Source organism: Perna viridis, chromosome 8, assembly GCF_037379345.1.
Source record: "Perna viridis isolate PV_CMFRI_1.1 ecotype Kerala chromosome 8, ASM3737934v1, whole genome shotgun sequence".
Classification (NCBI taxonomy): Eukaryota; Metazoa; Mollusca; class Bivalvia; order Mytilida; family Mytilidae; genus Perna; species Perna viridis.
The window spans coordinates 29,095,597-29,115,184 of NC_142452.1; the positions used below are offsets into that span (position 1 = coordinate 29,095,597).

General features: G+C 32.8%; 1 protein-coding gene across 2 annotated transcripts; it reads right to left on the reverse strand.

The window, feature by feature from the left end:
• Positions 1 to 428: 428 nt before the first annotated feature.
• Positions 429 to 19,562, reverse strand: LOC148610121 (uncharacterized). 2 transcript variants are annotated; one of them, XM_088542217.1, is made up of 12 exons: positions 19,399 to 19,562; positions 16,337 to 16,499; positions 15,197 to 15,395; positions 13,230 to 13,319; positions 11,495 to 11,581; positions 10,543 to 10,727; positions 9,691 to 9,793; positions 9,129 to 9,212; positions 7,538 to 7,665; positions 6,581 to 6,642; positions 4,238 to 4,366; positions 429 to 2,472 (listed from the first exon to the last, which is right to left on the reverse strand). In XM_088542217.1, the coding sequence occupies exons 2-12, from the start codon at positions 16,495 to 16,497 to the stop codon at positions 461 to 463; spliced, it is 3,240 nt and encodes a 1,079-aa protein (XP_088398343.1). In that variant the 5' UTR covers positions 16,498 to 16,499; positions 19,399 to 19,562; the 3' UTR covers positions 429 to 460. The 2 variants fall into 2 exon arrangements, with proteins under 2 accessions (XP_088398343.1, XP_088398344.1); XM_088542218.1 differs by lacking the exon at positions 19,399 to 19,562 and adding an exon at positions 19,130 to 19,292.
• Between the last annotated feature and the right edge of the window lie 26 nt (positions 19,563 to 19,588).

The following is a 19,588-nucleotide window of genomic DNA, read 5'->3' on the forward strand; positions in this document are numbered from 1 at the left end:
GCGGTATTTAACAAAAAAAATTTTAAAATCAATCTACCTACCCTAATTTTTGAAAGCAAACACACATTTTAAAACTTTTAAAATTATAATATTTACTTAAGTGGTTTACCTTCTAATCCAATTAGCAGGTATGTATGTGTAGTAGTATTTTGGTACAAATCTCTTAGGAAGAACTGGCAGTAAATAAATCAGCAAAATTGCTTACGATGTATGCCCCTTCTACCGTGTGCGTGTGTGTGTGTATATATAATGCCATATACCAAATTTGAAATCAATCTGTCTTGTGCAAGCTGAGATAATTGTATTGAAATTTTAAAGGATGGAATGAAAGAGACGGACAGACATGGGGATTCCAAAATACCACCCACTCAAGGGATGGGGGTAAATCAAAAAAATTAAAACTTAATGAATTTTTGACATTCAAAACGTTTTGAATGCTCTTCACCTGACTTCAACTTTATTATTTCCCTGTAAATTCATGTAAGACCCCCTTCATTGATGTTACATTCAGTTTCTTTCTAAGTCTATCAGCCAGGGATACTGGACTCCTCTCGTCAATAGATGTACCTGCATACAATGTAGAATTTGTTGCCACTTCAAGCAAATTTGTGGCCTCTATATTATGCAAGCTTGTTTTGTTAAACTTGGAGGCTGTAATATCACCACTACAAGGAGGTTCAAAATAAGAAAAGGAGTCGGAGAAGGTTATGGATGTAGAAATGTTGTCATTGACAACAGGAGTCCCAAAATGTCCTGCAAATCCAATATGTTTACTGTCAAAGGAGTAGTCCATTTGACAATATTGTTTTACACAGTCTGTGCATTTAGATTTCCTGCTTTCAAGGTCCACATTAAGATGTGTCTTACTAGAAATACTGTTTTTGTCACAATGGCATGCTGGTTTGAGTTCCCTATTTTCTTTATATGTTTTCAATGGTAGGTTTGGGGAAGCACAATTACTGGTGTATAATAAATTAACACAATCATTGCTTTCCTTTCTTTGTTCAGCTTCAGGTGACTGTTCCCTACCACAAAAGCTGTTATGCTCATATACTTCAATTGTTTTGCTCACTTGTTTACGTTCAGGTGTGTCGGAAGTAAGGTCTATAAATGTTTCCCCAGTATTTTTAAACATTTGGTCTTCAATGTTATTTTTCAAAGATTTTTTCACATTACAGAAGCTCTTCCCACTTTTCTCTTGACAAGGTATACTTGGGGTATTTATATGATCAAAAGACAATTTACCCACAATGCATTTTTCATCAGGAGTATGACTTATCCTTGCTTTTTGCTGATCATTTACAGCATTACTTTTAGGAGTTTCAGTATTTCCTAAGTTCAAAGGAGATCCAAAAGATGTACTTGTACTGCCACCACTTGCAATAATAGATCTCAGAAGTGATGATTCAATTTGGAAATTGCCCAATCCTACTGAAGTCCCATTAAGTGAAAAGTTGCTCAAGTTGCCTATACTTTTCTCCAAGCTACCTGGTTCTTTTACAAAGGCTGTGACTGGACTAACATTCTTTTCATCACCATTAAAAGCATTTAAGATTGCATCGACTTGTAGGGGGCTGTTCAGTATACTTTTGAGTAAGGCTGCCTTACGTAGTTTAGAACTACTAGTTGGTGTCGACTCAAGTAAACTCTGATAAAGAGATGGAGACAGATTTTTCAGCCGAGTCATATTAGGTGTGTTCAAGTCAATATTCAACCTACCAATCTGAGAGAAATCAGAGACATTGTAAATTTTCAAGTGACTCTCTTCAAACTCTGGCTTTTGTAGTTCTGTTTTAGATTCCGTGAGGAGTTTTTCTGGTGTAAATACTGGTATTGAACAGCTTAATTGTCTATCTTTTGTTAAACCATCTTTCAGTGTTCTACATGGCTGTGGGTCTTCATTAACAAGGGATATTATATCCTGTTTCCTATTGTTGTTGATTTCACTTTCAGAATATCTGAAATCAAGTTTCTCATCTTCATCAGTGTCACTAGAGTCTAAAAAATCAGGCAGAGAAACAGGTTTAGGGTTAAGGCTTCTAGACTTTTTTGTACCAGCATTTCTCAGAAGCCTTGACCTCAATGAGAGATTCTCTTCTGCACAAGACACTTCATTTCCTGAGCAGTTACTGGACGAATCTTCATTACAGCTATCAGAAGAATCAAGTTTCTCTTCTCTTTTGCTACATAGGATATCAACTTGATGATAGCTACTGAGTTCACAATCCCTAGCAACCTCCCCTTTTCTATGAAAACTATCTAATACTCCTATTTTACAGCTGTCAAGTGCCTCTGTAACATGCTTAATATCACTTACAAGACTAGCTGGAGTTTCCTTTTCATTAACAGTCTCCTCAGTTCTATTGTTTAGATGCACATTATCCAGTCGTTCAGATAGAACATCTATATTTTTATTCTCTTCAACTTCATTATGGTCTGCCACATCTGTTTCTTTTCCTTTCTTTTTTCTTCCTGTTACAATTAGATAAAAATAACTATATGTAATTTAAAATCAACTTGCTTTGTTTCAAATTTCCAATTACATGTACAAATTGATAATCAGACATTTATATGGTTACCAGCATATACAAATAGATCATTTGTGTCAATATGATACAAAATCATTATGAAATACTGTAAGTGTATTAATTTTATGAAGCAAACATTCCCTGCTCCAAAAAACAATAGCATTATATAGCATTAAAAATAAATTTACTTGTATTTTTTTCACAATTTTCTGTCAACTGCAAAAATAATGAAAATTAATATATTTACAATAATCCATGGTTCCTCATCAGTTGTTTATGCCTGAATGTGACTGATATATTCATTGGAATCATTTGACCTGTGATTATACTGGCAATTAACAGCAATAAATCTGTGAGCAATAGTTCACTAATGATACCCTGGCTTTCCATCAAGAAATAAGGAAATCAATGGGTTTTTTTTTGTGAATAGAAAGTAAAAATCATACAAGTTCTAAAACACAACCCTCTATACTGTACACCCATATGATGCTTTGTCTAAAACATCAACAGTCTGTGTTTTACAGAATCTGGGAATTTTGTATAAAAAAAATGTGTTATGTAATGACGGAATTAGGTAAAACAGTATACCCCTCCTTGGGGGTAAAATTAATTCAACTGCATTTAATTTAGACACAAGACTTTTTGCTAGTGCAAATTATCAGTTTCTCAAATAGTTCATCATTTGTGGTCTCAAAGCCATGGAAGCATGCTGCAGTAGAACAGTATTTCATTTTACTAGGGCAAGTAAAAACTTGAAGTTGAACTTATCACAACTCATATAAAAATTTGATGTCAGACAGCAACCGAAATCCCTTACAAAGTATCCCCCATCTGTAAAAAAAACAAATACCAAATTTGAAATCAATCCCTCCTGTGGGAGCTAAGATTTTTGTGACGAAAATTTTCTCTATCATTCTACATAGGGAAAAAAGGAAAGTACTAAAAAACATTAAGTTACTAACAGCAACTAAAATTACTTACAATATATGTCCCATCTACATAAGACACACACCAAATTTGAAATCAATTTGTTTAGTAGAAACTGAGATTTTTGTGACGTAAATTTGACTGATGGACAAAGATGATTCCAATATACCACCACTATTTGAGTGAAACAAGCAGATGGTTTAAATACCAAAAGGTCAAAGAATATGTCATCTCTGTGGGCAGGGAATCGGAAATGAATTCCATTATTTCTTTTTGTGTAAGCATGAAAGGATCAGAGAAATTCGAGATGAATATTTACCAAAATATTATACTATAAATCCGCAGATGTATAAATTAAAAAGGCTTCTTGAATTTTGTCATAAAGAACTGTACATTAATTTGGCATCATTTATCAGAAATCTTGCTACATTGCTGTGAAAACCGTCCTTTCATCTGTTAGAAACTTTATACCTTGATACTGTGTTGTGCATTATTTTCATGTTTAGTAATTATTGTATATATTGTGTGACTTGAATGATATGATAGTATCCTTATGTACACCTATTGTGTCTGAGGTTATCAATAAATTCGTCTTGTCTTGTCTTGTCTTGAAGGTATAACTAGAAATTTGTGAGCAATTGCTCACTAGTGATACCCATGCTTTCAATCAAAGAATTTTTTTATTGTGAGATCATTAATCTATTAGTAGTAGGAGAGTTAATTAGTTTAATTAGCTAATCATGTCAATTTTACAGAAAACCTGAACTCCTGTATAATTTCACCTTTAGTTTTGGATTTCTTCTGAGCAACCTCTACGTCAAATTCCTTAACAAGATGTGGAAAGCAATTTGAAAATAGTTCTCTGTCTTCAATGGTGATATAGTAATTTGTCTTACAAAATCTATCATCAGCTGCAACAAATAAATAATATAAAACAAAATCATACCAAGGAATTAGGCAATTACATAAATATTCCAGAGATAGCACTTGGCTTAACCAATGTCCGTATTTGTGAATTTTTTAATTGTCCTGAACAATATTGTTGTCATAATTTTTGTGTATTCTGCCAAACAAAGAGGATTATAAATTTTCACTATAGCTTGAAGGGCTAAAAAAGGAGAGATATCTCACAAGACCTACTCAGTATTCATTATTCTGACAGAAAATAACATTCTGGTGTTGCAATCTGCCAAGTATACATATGCAATCACACACTTACCGGTAAATCTTTTCAATACAAGATACTTCATAGAATTCTTTCCACAAATAAATTTTTGTACTTAATACATCTAAATGATAAAAAATACTGTACTTTTTGTGGAATTCTGAAGAAGAGACTATTCAACATCTCTTTTATGAATGTAGAATTATATGGTGTTTTCGGGATATTGTTTCACACAATATAAGGAGTTTTTATCAAGATTTTCAATTGAACAAATCAAGTATTATTTTAGGATACACTGATGAGACTCCATTTCTTAATTATATTGTTATTGTTATAAACAATTATATCTACCAATGTAGGTTGAGCGAGAAACTTCCAAACATTATAGAACTAAAATCAGAACTTCCATATTTTACATGATTCAGAAGAATTCATTGCAGTAAAGAACAATAAAATTTTGAACTTTGAAAGATGGACCCCTTTTAGACATGTATTTCCATAATTATCATGTCATATAAATATATACACAGGCAAAACTTTTCTTTGTATATTTAACTAGCTAAGCAGACAGTGTGAAAGCTGGGTGAGAGTGTGAGTAAAAGGCCTTTTTTTTTGTTTGTTTTTTTTTTTCTTCTTCCTCTTACTATGTGTAATTTATTTGTATTAGATTTACACTCAAAATGATAGTCAGTCACGTTTCCTTTTTGTTTAAATACCCCAAAACACCCTATTCAAGTGGCGGTGTAGGGGATTATTGTAAAAATCCTGACTGAAAAAAAAAACAAATAAAATATAAAAAAAGGTTAAGGTAACTTATTTGGACAAAAATTGACAGTAAATAGGGATATTTTGGTGGTAGTTCTATTTTGATTTGTTTGGTGCCTCTCTGATTGATTGATTGTTGGGGTTTAACACTCGAGCAGCAATATTTCAGCTATATTCAGGCGATGGTGCCTCTCTGAAAAATGCAAAAATTAAACACACCAAAATATAACATTTTTCAAAAATTTTGACAGCCAATATTTATTGGTGTACTAGCAGGGTAGGAAACGCTCAAATTCCAGCCAGTCCTGAATACAATTTTTCAATATATTTACTATATGGCTATATAAATTTTTGCTAAAATTAACCAGCCCTGCCAAAAAAATAGCCAGTCTCAGGCTGGCGGGCAGGCTACTATTTCTAACTCTGGTACTAGTGAGTGGATGAAAGCAAATAATGTAAAAACCTGACTATTTTAAGGATTTATTTTACCAACAATATTTACTGACAACAATAGTGATAGGGTTCACAAAGTAGGCTTTTTATTTATGCTACATATCTTTAATTGTTTTGACAACTTTTTTGCAAAAATATGACTTTTAGTTATTACCTTTGTCAGTAACTTTACAACATTCTGTTTAGGATATGATAATAAAGAAAAAATTGTTTTTCACTGAGAGATATAATAAAACACTTATCATTCTGAATGGACCAAAATTAAACAAGACAGAATCCTGCCAAAATAAACAGACACCAAAATATCCCAATTAACGGTAAACAAATTGGGAAGAATGGAGAGTAAAATGAAAAGATCAAAGTAAAATAACAAATATTTGTATAATTTGTGTGAGGCTCACATGAAATGCTTAAAAGATAGCACTACTGGCTTCTTTTTGTATTTAACATCCAAATAACAAAACATTGACACTCATTTCATATTAACATGTATAAATGACTATGATAGACAGTAAACATGAAGTTGAACACAATGTTGTGCTAGGCATATTCCAACTGGTACAGTACTAAGTCACATACCAAATTTGAAATTAATCCATCTATTTGGATCTGAGATAATTACAAAGAAATTCAGACAGATAGACAGCTATTCCAATATACCATCCACTTGTTGATTGGGGGTATAAATTATGCTTTATGCAAACTTTACCTATTACAATGCATTTGATATGATTGGCTTTACCTTGTTTATTCCACTCAACTTCGTAACTTGGTATACCTTGTCTTACTCTGGCTTTAACTATCCTGTAAAACAAAACAGACAATATGATCTCAGCATTACAATAGTGCTGCATTTGTCAGAAACCTTTACAAACTATTAACAAATGAGAGCAAATAGCGATCACCTGTTTAAAATGAGGGAGATGTTAGGTTTATACAAATTAAACCAAAGGTCTAGAAATTTTAGAGTGGGAAAAGACAATTTAATTTTTAGTGACCACAGAAGCAAACAGTAGATACAGAAAATTATCATTAAAAATCATACTTAAGTTAGGACAGTGTGTACTCATACTGAAGTTAGGATAATGTGTACTCATACTGAAGTTAGGACAGTGCATACTCATACTTAAGTTAGGACAGTGTGTACTCATACCGAAGTTAGGACAGTGTGTACTCATACTGAAATGTTATGACTTTAAAAGGCCTACTTATGGACCTGGCAAGAAAAAATTGAAAATACTTCAGCTGTTTTCTTTTATGACAATTTTTTGGGATAATATAGTTTTGTGAAGGACATTTAACTAAAATTCTCAGCTTTCGAGTTTAACAAGAAAGTTACTGTAAAAATGGTAATTATCTTTACATTCGGACCAACAAATAACCCCCATGCAAATAGTTTTCGATGTTTAAATTTTGAGAGGTGACTGAATACCCGGACTGACTTGAAAATTTTCCCCATGTGAAATGTTTGACCTTCTAAATGTGAAAATTTCCAGGTTTATAGTATCTAATTGGTCTCTCAAGTATCAGGAAGAGATCCTGTTGGTTTTGAGTTTTCCTTTATAATAAAATAAATGATGAAGACACAGCTACATCTGGAAATCTAAGCGATAAAATGTATGAGTTTTAGAAAATCATATAATCTATATTGCCAAATGCTCTATCATCACCTCTTTCCTAACATGTACCGGTAATATACCTGTGTGGTGCTAAGTGATGTTGGTTGCCTCCCTTGATAATATCTTGCATATCCCAAATTGTAATAAGAGGAAGAACTTTATCCTGAGTATACTCTTCAGGCCATTCTAGCTTTGTTAAGGAGAAAGTCTGAAAGCAAAATGGAAGAATTTCCAAAAGTCAACGTACAATGTTATGCATAGCTTTTTGATATGACTGGTCAATCTCACTCATATAGCATTTTTTTGTGAGTGAATTTCTGATGGAGTGTTGATTTCTTCCAATCAGTGAAAATGGCAACATAAAACTACTGACCTAAAGGCTTGGATACTACACATCAAACCTGTACACATGGACCTGTTTTAAATAGGCTATTCGTTGACAATCTTTATTTTTGACTGTATTCTATGAAAATGCTCATAAAATCAAAATAAAATCATGAACTTTACCTTTATCAAATTTTTGCATTAATCTATTAGGCCATGTTGGAGTTATTGCCCTTTTTCTGACATTTTTTTTTCTTCAATTTTTAATGTTATCTCTTTCAAAAATCTTATCCCCTGACACTGCAAGACCAATTAGAACCAAACTTGGTATGAATGTTCCTTTTGTGTGTTCTGCATAGAATTGATGTGGGGATTCTTGGTCTGTTGAAAAACATGGCCATCATTACTATAAATAGAATTAAGGGGTCAGACAAAAGTTTTTATGCATATATATCCAAAATTGTTAGGATTAGCCAAATTATGACATAGTAAACATGTTCAGCATAATGAGATCTACCTGTGGTTAAATTTTCTTGTTAATCTGGCCAAATGTGGGTCCGGGTGTCAAAAGAATAGACCCGCAGCCAAGCTTAGCTGGTAAAAGCGATTAAATAGTGCTTAGAACCCTGGCTGGGAGCTAGGGCGCTCTGCCCAAAGAGCATCTGGGGTGTGTGCCCAGGTGGCGGAATGGGGTACTCCTGACATGTTAAATGATTGAGTCGTCAGGCTATCAATACGGAAACCTGACCACAAACCATAGTGGTGCGCCGTGTTGGGAAAGATGCCACCTTCCTCACATGTTAATAAACCTTACTGTGGTATTTAATTGGAGAAGGAACCTTTGCGCTCCGCCATAGGAGGTTAAATTGCACCTGACCCTAACCATCCTTCCCTATTTCTAGTGGCAATCAAAATTTGTCAACCCTATTATCCTTGTGTCCCATCCCATTTTTCTTTTCATCATCTTCATCATGTCATGTTCATTTTATCATCCATTTGATGTTCATCACCTGAATATAGCTGAAATATTGCTGCCCATGCCTTAACCCTAACAATCAATCAATTTTGTTAATCATTTAAGTCATGTTGGAGTTATTGCCCTTCAACATCTTTTTGCAATTTTTAATGTTATTACTTGAATTTTCTTCTCAGAAACTACTGGACAGAATTTAATGAATATTGATATGATTGTTCCTTAGGTATGAGCATTAAGAATTTTTATCCAAGAAAAAACATGGCTGCTTTTCCAAAACTAGAATGTTGTTTAAGGAGTCAGGTGAACAATTCAGGCTCTTCAGAGCCTCTAGTTTGTTTGTTTGGTATAGTTCTTTTAAGATTTGATATCACCTGTAATTGAACCAACTTTGGTCTTTTCCACACTATTTTTCTTGAGGGAAGTGGGTCTTTTGGAATAAGAAATTCATCTATGACCTACAAAAAAAAATGAATACAGAACTTTTCAGAGCATGCTAATAATACCCCACACTCTGACTTTTGAATTAGAAGTTAGTGAAATTGAAGTAAACATACAGTAAAAAAAAAGAAATGTCAATTTAAAATCCAGATTAGAAAAACAGAAATCCACTTAAAAGCAGGAAAAAAATCATGTCTGATTGTCAAAAAAAGTCTAGTCCCCATAAATATGGTCCCCTTTAACTGATTTTTGTGAAAGTCAATCTAATCCAAGCTTGTACTGTTTCTCAACATCCAGCAATTATTAAAAATCTGTTATGTGGGGCATAACATTAATGAAGTGAAGTCAAGCATTCCAAGTGTTATTAAGTAGTTACAAAGTGGTCAAAATTAATTGAAAAAAGTGCTTAAAATCATTGTAAAGACAGAAGGGAGTTATACCACATCCTTTTCAACTTGGCAGAAGATTTTAAAAGAGCCTCTAACATTGTCTCACCTTTTTCTGAGGAAAATCAGCAACAGTGATTGCCTTCTTTTTAATCTGAAGTTCTGTAGAATCAAAACAATCACTGTCTGATAACTTCTTCCATATCTTAAATCTGCAATCAGTATAAAATTGTAAAATCATCTAAATTCATAAAAGCTGTTATCACATGAAGTTTAAAATCGGATAACTAAAAAAAGGCTTATCTTTATAGGATATCTAAATCTTATTGTTGAAGCTAAATAACCTGAATCGCTCACCTTGATTAATTAGTCATATTCTGTTTTTTTGTAAAAGAGGCCATTGTTCTTCTTGGATAAAAAAAATACAACAATACCAACTTTCATTGAACTCTATCCAGTAGTTTCACTGAAGAAACGGAGAAACTCATCACTAAACCTAATGGTTTTGGAGACACATGTGAAAAACTGTTATCTGACTGGTAGGAGAAGATGTTTGAAGAAAATGTTAATAATGATGACAATGATGGAAGCCAAGTGATGGAAATGGCACACACGGTATATGGCCAGGTGAGCTTATATTCCTTCATGCTCGTCTACATATAGTTCCAAATAAAGAAATTCATCAAAATCCCCCAAGCGGTTACAAAGGAGTTGTACTTACAAGAAATATGGACAGAAATACAGACAGGGTGACTTCTATATATTCCCCAAACATTGTTTGTGGAGAAAGAGGATGGTATAATAAATTGTTGCCTTCCTTTAATATTTATCTGTCCTTAAAATATTCCCAAATAAAAAATCACCAAAATAATTGCCATGAACTAGAATGACACTCTAAAATCCAAAAATGACCACATTTTAAAAAGAAATTTTAACACTATTCTCATTTTCATAGACTGACCTCAGTAGTGGACTAATACCACTGTAGCTTGCAAGCAGTTTAGTTGCCCTTTCTATCCCAACTCCTGGGATACCTTTAGGTACATAGTCACATCCCACAAGTAATGCCAGGGCTACCATTTTCTCCCTGTCCAGTCTAAGGCTTTCCTCAATATCACTCATATCATACACTTCAATGTGTGGATCCTGAAAGCAAAATCATAAAATAGGTCAATTATTTTAAAAGTACAGGACCAGGTTTCACAAAGATTTTCCTCAAATCCTTCCTCAATTAAAATTTTGACCAATCAAATCACTTAAAATTGAGGACTTGAGGAAATTCCGATCTTTTTTCTGTAACCAAGGTCTATAATATTTCATAGCAAAACCCAAATTTCTCATTCTTGAAAAATGTTTATTTTTCATTGAAAAAATCAAATCATATCAATGAATCAATCAATCATCTAATTAAGAAAATTGACAACCATTAAAAATTAAGCTAATATCATTGGATTCATGGGACATAAAAATATGGTTCTGTGATCTACATATTTCTATTTTTTACTGCAGTCATTTCTGCAAACAGATCTTTGATTTTAGAGAGAACCATGCATTCCGCTCTAACCTTAATCAACCAGATCAAGAAAGATAACTCTTGTAAAGTGCCAATTTTATGTACAATCCTATATCATTTCATATCAAAAGTGAAACAACCAAATAAGAAATTAGGACTGGCAATGTGGTGTGTAACTGTTTCTGTAATAATTTAAATGGAAATGCATATAAATCATCAATTTTTCCTCTTTATCTATCCACAAACCACCATAATCAAGTATCATAAGAAATTCTGTTTTCCCCAAACCACAAAATTTGGTACCCACCAAACAGAATGAAAGCACAATTTTAAAAATTTTAATTCTTCAAATTAAACCAGTGATTGGGGACCTATGGCTACATCAAGCAATTTGATTTACCTTAGAATTGATAGAGAAGTTTCTATATACAGTTTTAGCACCATACAGAAATACATCACCATCATTAGTAATACAACCATCAACAATCTGAAATATACATCAATGTACAAAGCTAAGTTCACTTTCAGTGAACATATTCTGAAGCTTTTAAATTGTTAGCTTAACATTATCATATTAACATCTAGTTTAAATGTCCAACCAGTCATTAGTTTGTAGTATAGATGTTCAAGGCATACCTCCACTTGAATGGGATGTTGATATAGGACAGCATCCAAAATAATTTACAACATATGCTCCATCTATATAAAGCAACACACAAAATTTGAAATCATTCCATCCATGGTGAACCGAGATATTTGTGACTAAATTCTGACGGATGAAACATGCGATTACAATATACATTGTACTACCCACTCACTGCGTGGGGTTAAAATTAAATAGAGCTGTTTTGGAAAAAGACAATTCCATATTTATATATTAATATGCAATTTGTGTACAATACAATAAAGTTTAGTAGAAGTCTGAATTGTTCTGTACATGTAAATAATATAAGTGCAGTATTTGTTCGGCTGTCACAAAATGGATGCCAAAATCAGTTCACCATAAAATATGGAGGAGTACAAAACTTTCAGTATAGTAAGCAGTTTTATAATCTATAAGTTATACATCTAATATAAATATATATGTTTGGTAGACCTACATACATTGACTGACTACTAGCCCATAGGTTTTGTGCAACTTTATTACCATGTGAAGCTAAAAATATGGCTAACATATAGATAAAGTTATTTGGTTGGCTCTTTTTCAAAACTACCCCATCCTTTTTGGGGTGAAAGAGGCATATTTTCTTTTAAATTGGAAAAAATATTGAATTTTGAATTGTGACTTTTTTCATCGGGTATTCTAAGCATAGGGGAAAGAAACAGTAAGAAACAATATAGCATTCAGAACTACTTAGACATTACATTATATTAAAAAAAATATGCCCGATTAGTTCCAAAATTGGCAATATGAAAATCACATGCATTACAAACACGTTGTTGATTATAATCTGGATCTTGAAAGAGCTTTCATAATAGCAAAAACAAAATATTTCCAATTAAAACACAACATTATTTGATCTTAACACTTACAATTCTGAAACTTATTATGATAGGGAAATTTTTACATATCTTTAGGATAAATTTTAACCCATTTTATTTACAAATTAGGAATGTCTCTCTAGGGGAAACAGCTGAATTTCAGACATAAACTAAGACAAACAATATCACTGAGATAAATGATAATTTCTTAGCATTAATGTCATAATATATTAAGTCATCATTATATTATAAAACTTTTCACTTCAAAGACAGTCAAATGAACCTATTAATGGGTATGAGTAGGATGCTTCAGAAAGGATGGGATACTTAGTGCTGAAAAATTACTTTCATAGAGCCATATCATTGTCTGAAAAATTACTTTCATAGAACCATATCATTGTCTGAAAAAAGAAACTAAATCAGTATACTGTAAAAGTACTATTATTTGTAGGGTAACAAACCACGAAATTTGGTTCACAAAGAAAAGGAGATTTCCTTTGATGTGTATACTGAAAACATTAAAACCACAAATTCAAGAATCCATAGACTTGTATTTCTACCTTAATCAATGAAAATTGGTATCAACAAATTAAAGTACGTTTACAGTACCACGAAAAATACTATGTTTGTGGTATCGTATATTATTAACATACACCAGCAGCATTCAGTAACCCACACAAGGCCTCTGCCTCGCCTTTAGACTGGATATATGGAACTCCCAGGCAATCCAACATCTCACAGCACTGAAAAAAATGCAAGTCCTATTTTTAAAAGTACTGTAAGGTTTAGGTAAAACAGACTTATATGATTTTATATAATATGATTTTGCCTCTGAAGGATGGTGCTATTTGTACTCAACTAAATTTTTTAACAATATGAAATGCCTTCTTGTTATGATGTTGTAGAACACCTGCAGATATTTTCCTGTGTATTTTGTAATGGTCCTTTCTGGGCCATTTTGGGAAGACTTTGTGCCAAAATTTAATCAATTGGGAATAAAAATTAGGGGTTTAAGTTAGTAAATTTGGGAATTCTGCAAGATTTTTAATTAATTGTTATTGGGGAAAGGGTCCTTTTTAAGGACCTTGAGGAATGCTAGAGAAATCAATGACAGCTTATCTCTGTTAAGAATTCATACAATTGCTTTGTATGTATTTTCCGATAAAATGATTTTGAGCCTTTCATGTATAAGACCTCTTACATATAAAGAGCAGGGCTAATGCTCTGTCAAAAAAATACAGTTTGCTTTAATATATAAAAACAACGTGATGCAGCCAAATATTGTAATCATTCATTAAATTCTGCCACAAGTAAAACAGCTATAGCCCCAAGTCAGACATGAGATAAATGTTTAAAACTGAAGAGGACGTTGTTCTAGGCTTGTAAGTTGAATATTGTAAATAGCAATTTTCAGTGATACAAAATTTTATTGATTGAATAATTTTGATTCAAATCTTTATACTGAGTAACAAATTACACAAAGTATGTACTGTTAAAGACATATGATGATTAATTATTTTTGAGACTGTATAAAAGGTCAAAGGTAAAACCTTCACCATTTGTGAAGACATTAAGGCAGTTTAAATAAATAATGAAGTACTTCTCCATCTAAGAATCAGGAAAATGTGTATAAGGTATGGCACATGAAGAAAAAAATACAGAGATTTTATTGTATTAACCAAGTATTTATACTTGACATACTACAGAAAAAGCCATCAAAGCGTTTGAAAAATTTGCCCTTTTAAGTTATTGATAAGCAAAATTAAGTTGAAATGCACTATGGGAAAATGATAGGAAGAATTTTTCCACACTTTTTCCTTATATAAGCAATCAAAAAATATCTTCATTACAGATGCTTCAGGATAAATATATATATGAGGCAAAAAAGACCAAATTGAGAATTACAATGTGCAACCCATTGCCTGATTCTTATCCAGAATGGTACTGAGGTTCCACTATATAGATAGGGCTGATAACTTCATGAAAATTTGTGGGAATAAAACTATATTGAAACACTCAAACAAGCAAATTCAGCATTTTTTTCCTGTAAAAAGTATATATTTTTCAAAACCTTACATTATGGAGATCCATGAAAAAGAGATATTATTTTCTATTTTGTTATGAAAATGTGTAGCCATGGTAACATAATAAAATTATACATCAGTTTTCATTACAAATTTAGGGTGCATTCTTAAAATTAACTGTCAAAAAACAGGTTTTCTAAAATATCAGACGCTTAAAAACTGCCAGGAAAAGTAAGTTGGCATGGTATCATTGTAAAAACCCCAATAAAAAGTGTACCATCTTTGCTCATTCGTTCATGATTTTAATTCTTAAAGTTCGTGCAAAATTTTGCATTTTTGAAAAACAGCCAGTTAGTGCAAGGAAGAGAACCCAATCCGGTAAGGACCTAAATCTTTCCGGATAGCTTAAAATATGCATTTTACACCTCTTTACCTTCACAAGTATTGCATCTATTTATGTACAACTGCTCTACCCACAATCAATATTTCCATCATGTTTCACCTTTTATTTTTAAGTTTTACAAAATTAGAACGGGTTAGTTTTGTGTACAAAACAGTATATCTAAATCCCATTTGTATAGTGCAACCTTAAATACCTCTCTTAGTTTAGCATTGAACTGAGTTCTTCCTTTTGGTTTAGAAGGTCCTTTTGATGACCCCTTTCGTTTCCCTGGATACTGAAATTCCTGACGTCTGCTCATTGTTTCATGTTTAAGAACTGGGGCATCCCCTTCAACAGCAAAAATCAGGTTGATACCCAGCTGTATCAGGCAGTTTATTCTGAAGTACAGGTTTCTGAGAAAAAAAATAAAGTTAATATTTCTCTGCAAAGTAAATGTACATGTAAATTCAGATATCTTAGAGAAAGTAGATTCTTGATAAGCATTATACTTTGGTTTCATTCCTATTTGTCGGATTATCATTTTCATAAGCAGTTTGGAACAATGAAATCTAAAGTTCAACCAATTCTGACAATGAAATCAAAAGTTCAACCAATTATGTCTGTGAATGAAGTCAACTCAGAGAGACTTATAATGTAAAATCTCGGCATCATACATGTGCCATGGATAAGGAAGCAGCAGTTGACATCCTGTCACCCCTTAATAGTTTAATTAAACCACAAATATAATATTCAATAGCAGTAAATAGCCTTGGAGCTACCTGATTTAAGTAATGTCAGCATTATCCATAAATATACCTAAGAGCTAAGTTCCATATTCTCAGTTTTTCCATTATATCACTGGTAAGAGTTGTTGTAAAAAGGGACATTAGGTAACCTGGGGTTTTACCATCTTTGTTTAACATACACATAGCAATAGTGTCTGAATTTTTTATTCAAATGAATTTTGACCGAGAGAAATCAAAGAAATGAAAACTGGAATAATAATTTCCTACTGATGAATCATACTTCTAACTTTCATTCATAAATGAAATCACTTCTTTTTTTTTCAAAATTTAGCCTAAAGAGACTAATACCTGTTAATAGAGGAGGTGTTAGTAAGATTGCAGAAAATTGCTCCGACATCATTAACAAGAAATTATACCTTTGTCAAAACAGTCTGTGTTTTGTATTTTCAAGTGAACTGTCTTTTTATCACCTGTCACATCAAACAGCATTACTGCAAATTATGACAGAGATATATCTAGGACAAACTGGAAATTTAAACAGGTCTGAAAAACATTTCTAAATACTAACAGGAAATTTTATTGTTTTACTCATATCTTTACATACAAACCTGAGATAAGGTCTTGTGACAACTCCCTGCATCTGCTTTACACACTGGTTCTCACAAACCCAGATACTCAAGTCAACAGCTATTGTCTTCCCTGCTAATGCTGACATTGGCTTGTTCTGTTGGACAGGGGACAAAACCTGCCACAAGTTGGTGACACCCATTTCTACAAAATAACGTGAAACTGAATTCATTCATTTTTGTTCTTATTAAATCACATAATTATTCAAAACTCATACATCTAACCGTAATAATTTCCCTTACACACAAAAAAAAGGTCTTTGAGAACTTTGTAAGCTTATGAAAAATATGCCACCAGAAATTTGTATGGGTCTTTCATTTATCAGTTCTAGTCATAGCTAGCCAACTTAGATCTACAGGAAACTTTATTGATTTTATTTATTAATCTGAAAAAATAATATCAATTAATAGAAAAGAATGCATTTCAAAATAAGAACATCTGACTAATTATAAGGACTGCTGTTGACTGTTTATGGTCTGATGCAATGATCAACGCTAAATTTTTTTGCAGTCCTATTTTAACGACTATTTAAATCTTACAAATTTATTTAGGTATCCCAAATGACTACCATCTAAAATTTCAAGGTAGTCCTATATAAATTAGACTACCGGACCACAATTAGTGTTGAACCATGTCATAACTTATACAATTAGTACATGTATGAACAGTACCTGAAATAAAGTCTGCATTAAATAAACTAATTTTATGAAGACAAGTCTTCCATGTACAAAAAATGTACTTTGATATGGTCTCACAACTTCAGGTTCAAATGGCCACCCCTCTAGGTAGTACCAAAAACACATTGCATTGTTGTAAATGCATAATCTGTGTGTCTGTTGTGCAGAATACTCTAGGAGGATGTGTTGAATTTTCATTAAAATCTGGTCAAGTAGTTCAGAGAAGATATGTTTGAAGAGAAGTTTACAGATGACAATGAGGATTACGACTGACGCCAAGTGATTGGCTAAAAATGTGGATTTTCAGTATTATCTATTCAAGCAAAGTTTGTGGAAAGCTTTTATGATCACCGTTCCATTAGCATAATGATTTTGAGAGTCTTATATTCCCAGTTTTGCAATGATATGCTACTTTAAGATGTAATTAGTGAAACTTTAAAATTACTTTTCTTTTACGACATTATGTCTACTGGGAATTCACAATGAAACTAAGAAAATCTTTTCTTTTTAACATGTGAAGTAATGGAAACATTAGAAGTGGTAAGTAAGCATGACATGTTCCAGAGAAATGCATATTTTGATTGAAATGGTCTTTCCTGGTCATAATGTCCACTTTCACATAAATCAGTGTAGTGGTAATCTGACCTTATTTTAAGAGGTGGATAGTGCACAACATTGCGAAAAACAAATACAATGATTATACAATATATAATAAGAAAATAAATGGAACATTTAGGATACAATAAAAGGGAGTTCTTGTTTTTACTGAAAATTTGGCCAGTAATCAGGGTATATGCAATACAAAACTATTACCAGACCAAAGAGAATTTTACTGGACATAGCCTTCCATTTGATGGACCTTCAGAATCACTGAGATGTTAATGTATTCCTACAAAGCTAAGCAGGGCATACATTCAACAGAAAGCAATATGTTTTGGTCCATACTCAGGTTTAGTATAAAGCCAGTGACTGGGATTACTCCGCACCATGTGCCATACTCGCATTTCCTCTTAGAATGGCACATTGAGTAACTAATGTGTTGCATCACGTCCGTTCATTGAGTTTCCATCATTGATGGAGGAGTGTTGTCCACTACTTGTGATGGAAAAAAAAGGTATGAACATGTCTTTTTATCAATGTTTTTATTAGCTGCAGGCGGATGTTTTGATCGCCACGTTTTCAAGGGGATCTGAAGACCGGGGAATGAAACAGTACTTTGTCGATTTTAAGATTACATATTCTTGATCGCTTACACGTTTGAAAGAACAGTAAACATTTTTTTAAAGAATAAAAATAACTTGATAATATCAGAAAAGCGTGGACTGGCGGTCCCATCTGAAATTGAAAATGCCACCAAAGACATTTTTAAGCTAGACCCGAAACAGAAGAAATTATCTTTTTCAAAGCCTTAAAAAAAATGTGAATCCAGGTCGTTTCACCCCGAATTCTGTTCGCTCCCTGGGTCGTTTCGCCCCGAATCCTGTTCGCTCCCTGAGTCGTTTCGCCATGATTCCCATTCGCCCTGCGTCGTTTCGCCCTGGTTATAAATTTCCATTCAAAGTATGGGGAATCAATCTCCAGTGAGTAAAAGTTATAAAAATCTAATGTCTCTGTGTACAAATACACACAATATACCAATTCATATGCCTATGATGAATGCAAATTTTATGTAAAGAATGGCATGGCAGTTTAGTAAAGAGTCACATTTTTTGTTCTACTCTATTCCATCTGACAAAAGGCTTTTGAAATGGATATTTTTCATGTCAGGCATTCACTTACAATTTCAAAGTTTGTCAGTCTTTGTCATTTTCTATCGGACAAATAGACACTTTTCAAGATCACTGCAGCGACATAATTTTTTATCTGTTTGTTCGGGGCGAAACAACTTGCTAACTCACTTCAAACGTTTGTACCAAATGACCACGAACTCCAATAACAATAAAAAAAGTATATTTAGAAGGAGAAATGTATAAACTTCAATTACATATATTTTTTATTGCCACGCAATGGATTTTTGACCCATTTTTTAACGTGTCAAACTCGACTCAAAATTGAAAAAGAATACTCAAGAATACTGATAATAAACACACTACCGACCTCCCTAATACTGATGCCAGTGATGGAACAATACAGAAACATGTATTGCATTCTGGGATTGCCAGTTCATGACATTCCTCGTTGGCAAAAAAAAACGTATTTTACAAGATGTCGTAACAATGCAATGTTGTTTACAAGGACGGAAGTTAAATTCCTTAATTGGTCCATTGAAAATAGGACATCCACTGTCTACTGATCATATGCAATAATTCATGTGTAATGACGTACAGCATTTAACTTCATGACCTATTTTATTTTATGGTAATTACCAGTTTATAAAAGTTTTCGTCTTGTTCTTCACACGACCAGTGGTTAAACAGACAATGGAAGAGTGATTCGATATCCCATAAATATAGACCAGAGAGTTGCTTGCACATTGCTGCTGATCATTTTGTTTACCATAAGGGACATAACTCTATTTCATAATTGGCGCGCTTTTCCCAAATGACGCCGGTACGT

Excerpts from the sequence above, each read along its gene's own strand:
- LOC148610121 (XM_088542217.1), bottom strand. The coding sequence starts at position 16,497 with ATGGGTGTCACCAACTTGTGGCAGGTTTTGTCCCCTGTCCAACAGAAC. Across the intron at positions 15,396-16,336 it reads GTCACAAGACCTTATCTCAG|AAACCTGTACTTCAGAATAA; the intron begins GTTTGTATGTAA and ends TTTTTTTCTCAG. Across the intron at positions 2,473-4,237 it reads GAAGAAATCCAAAACTAAAG|GAAGAAAAAAGAAAGGAAAA; the intron begins GTGAAATTATAC and ends TAATTGTAACAG.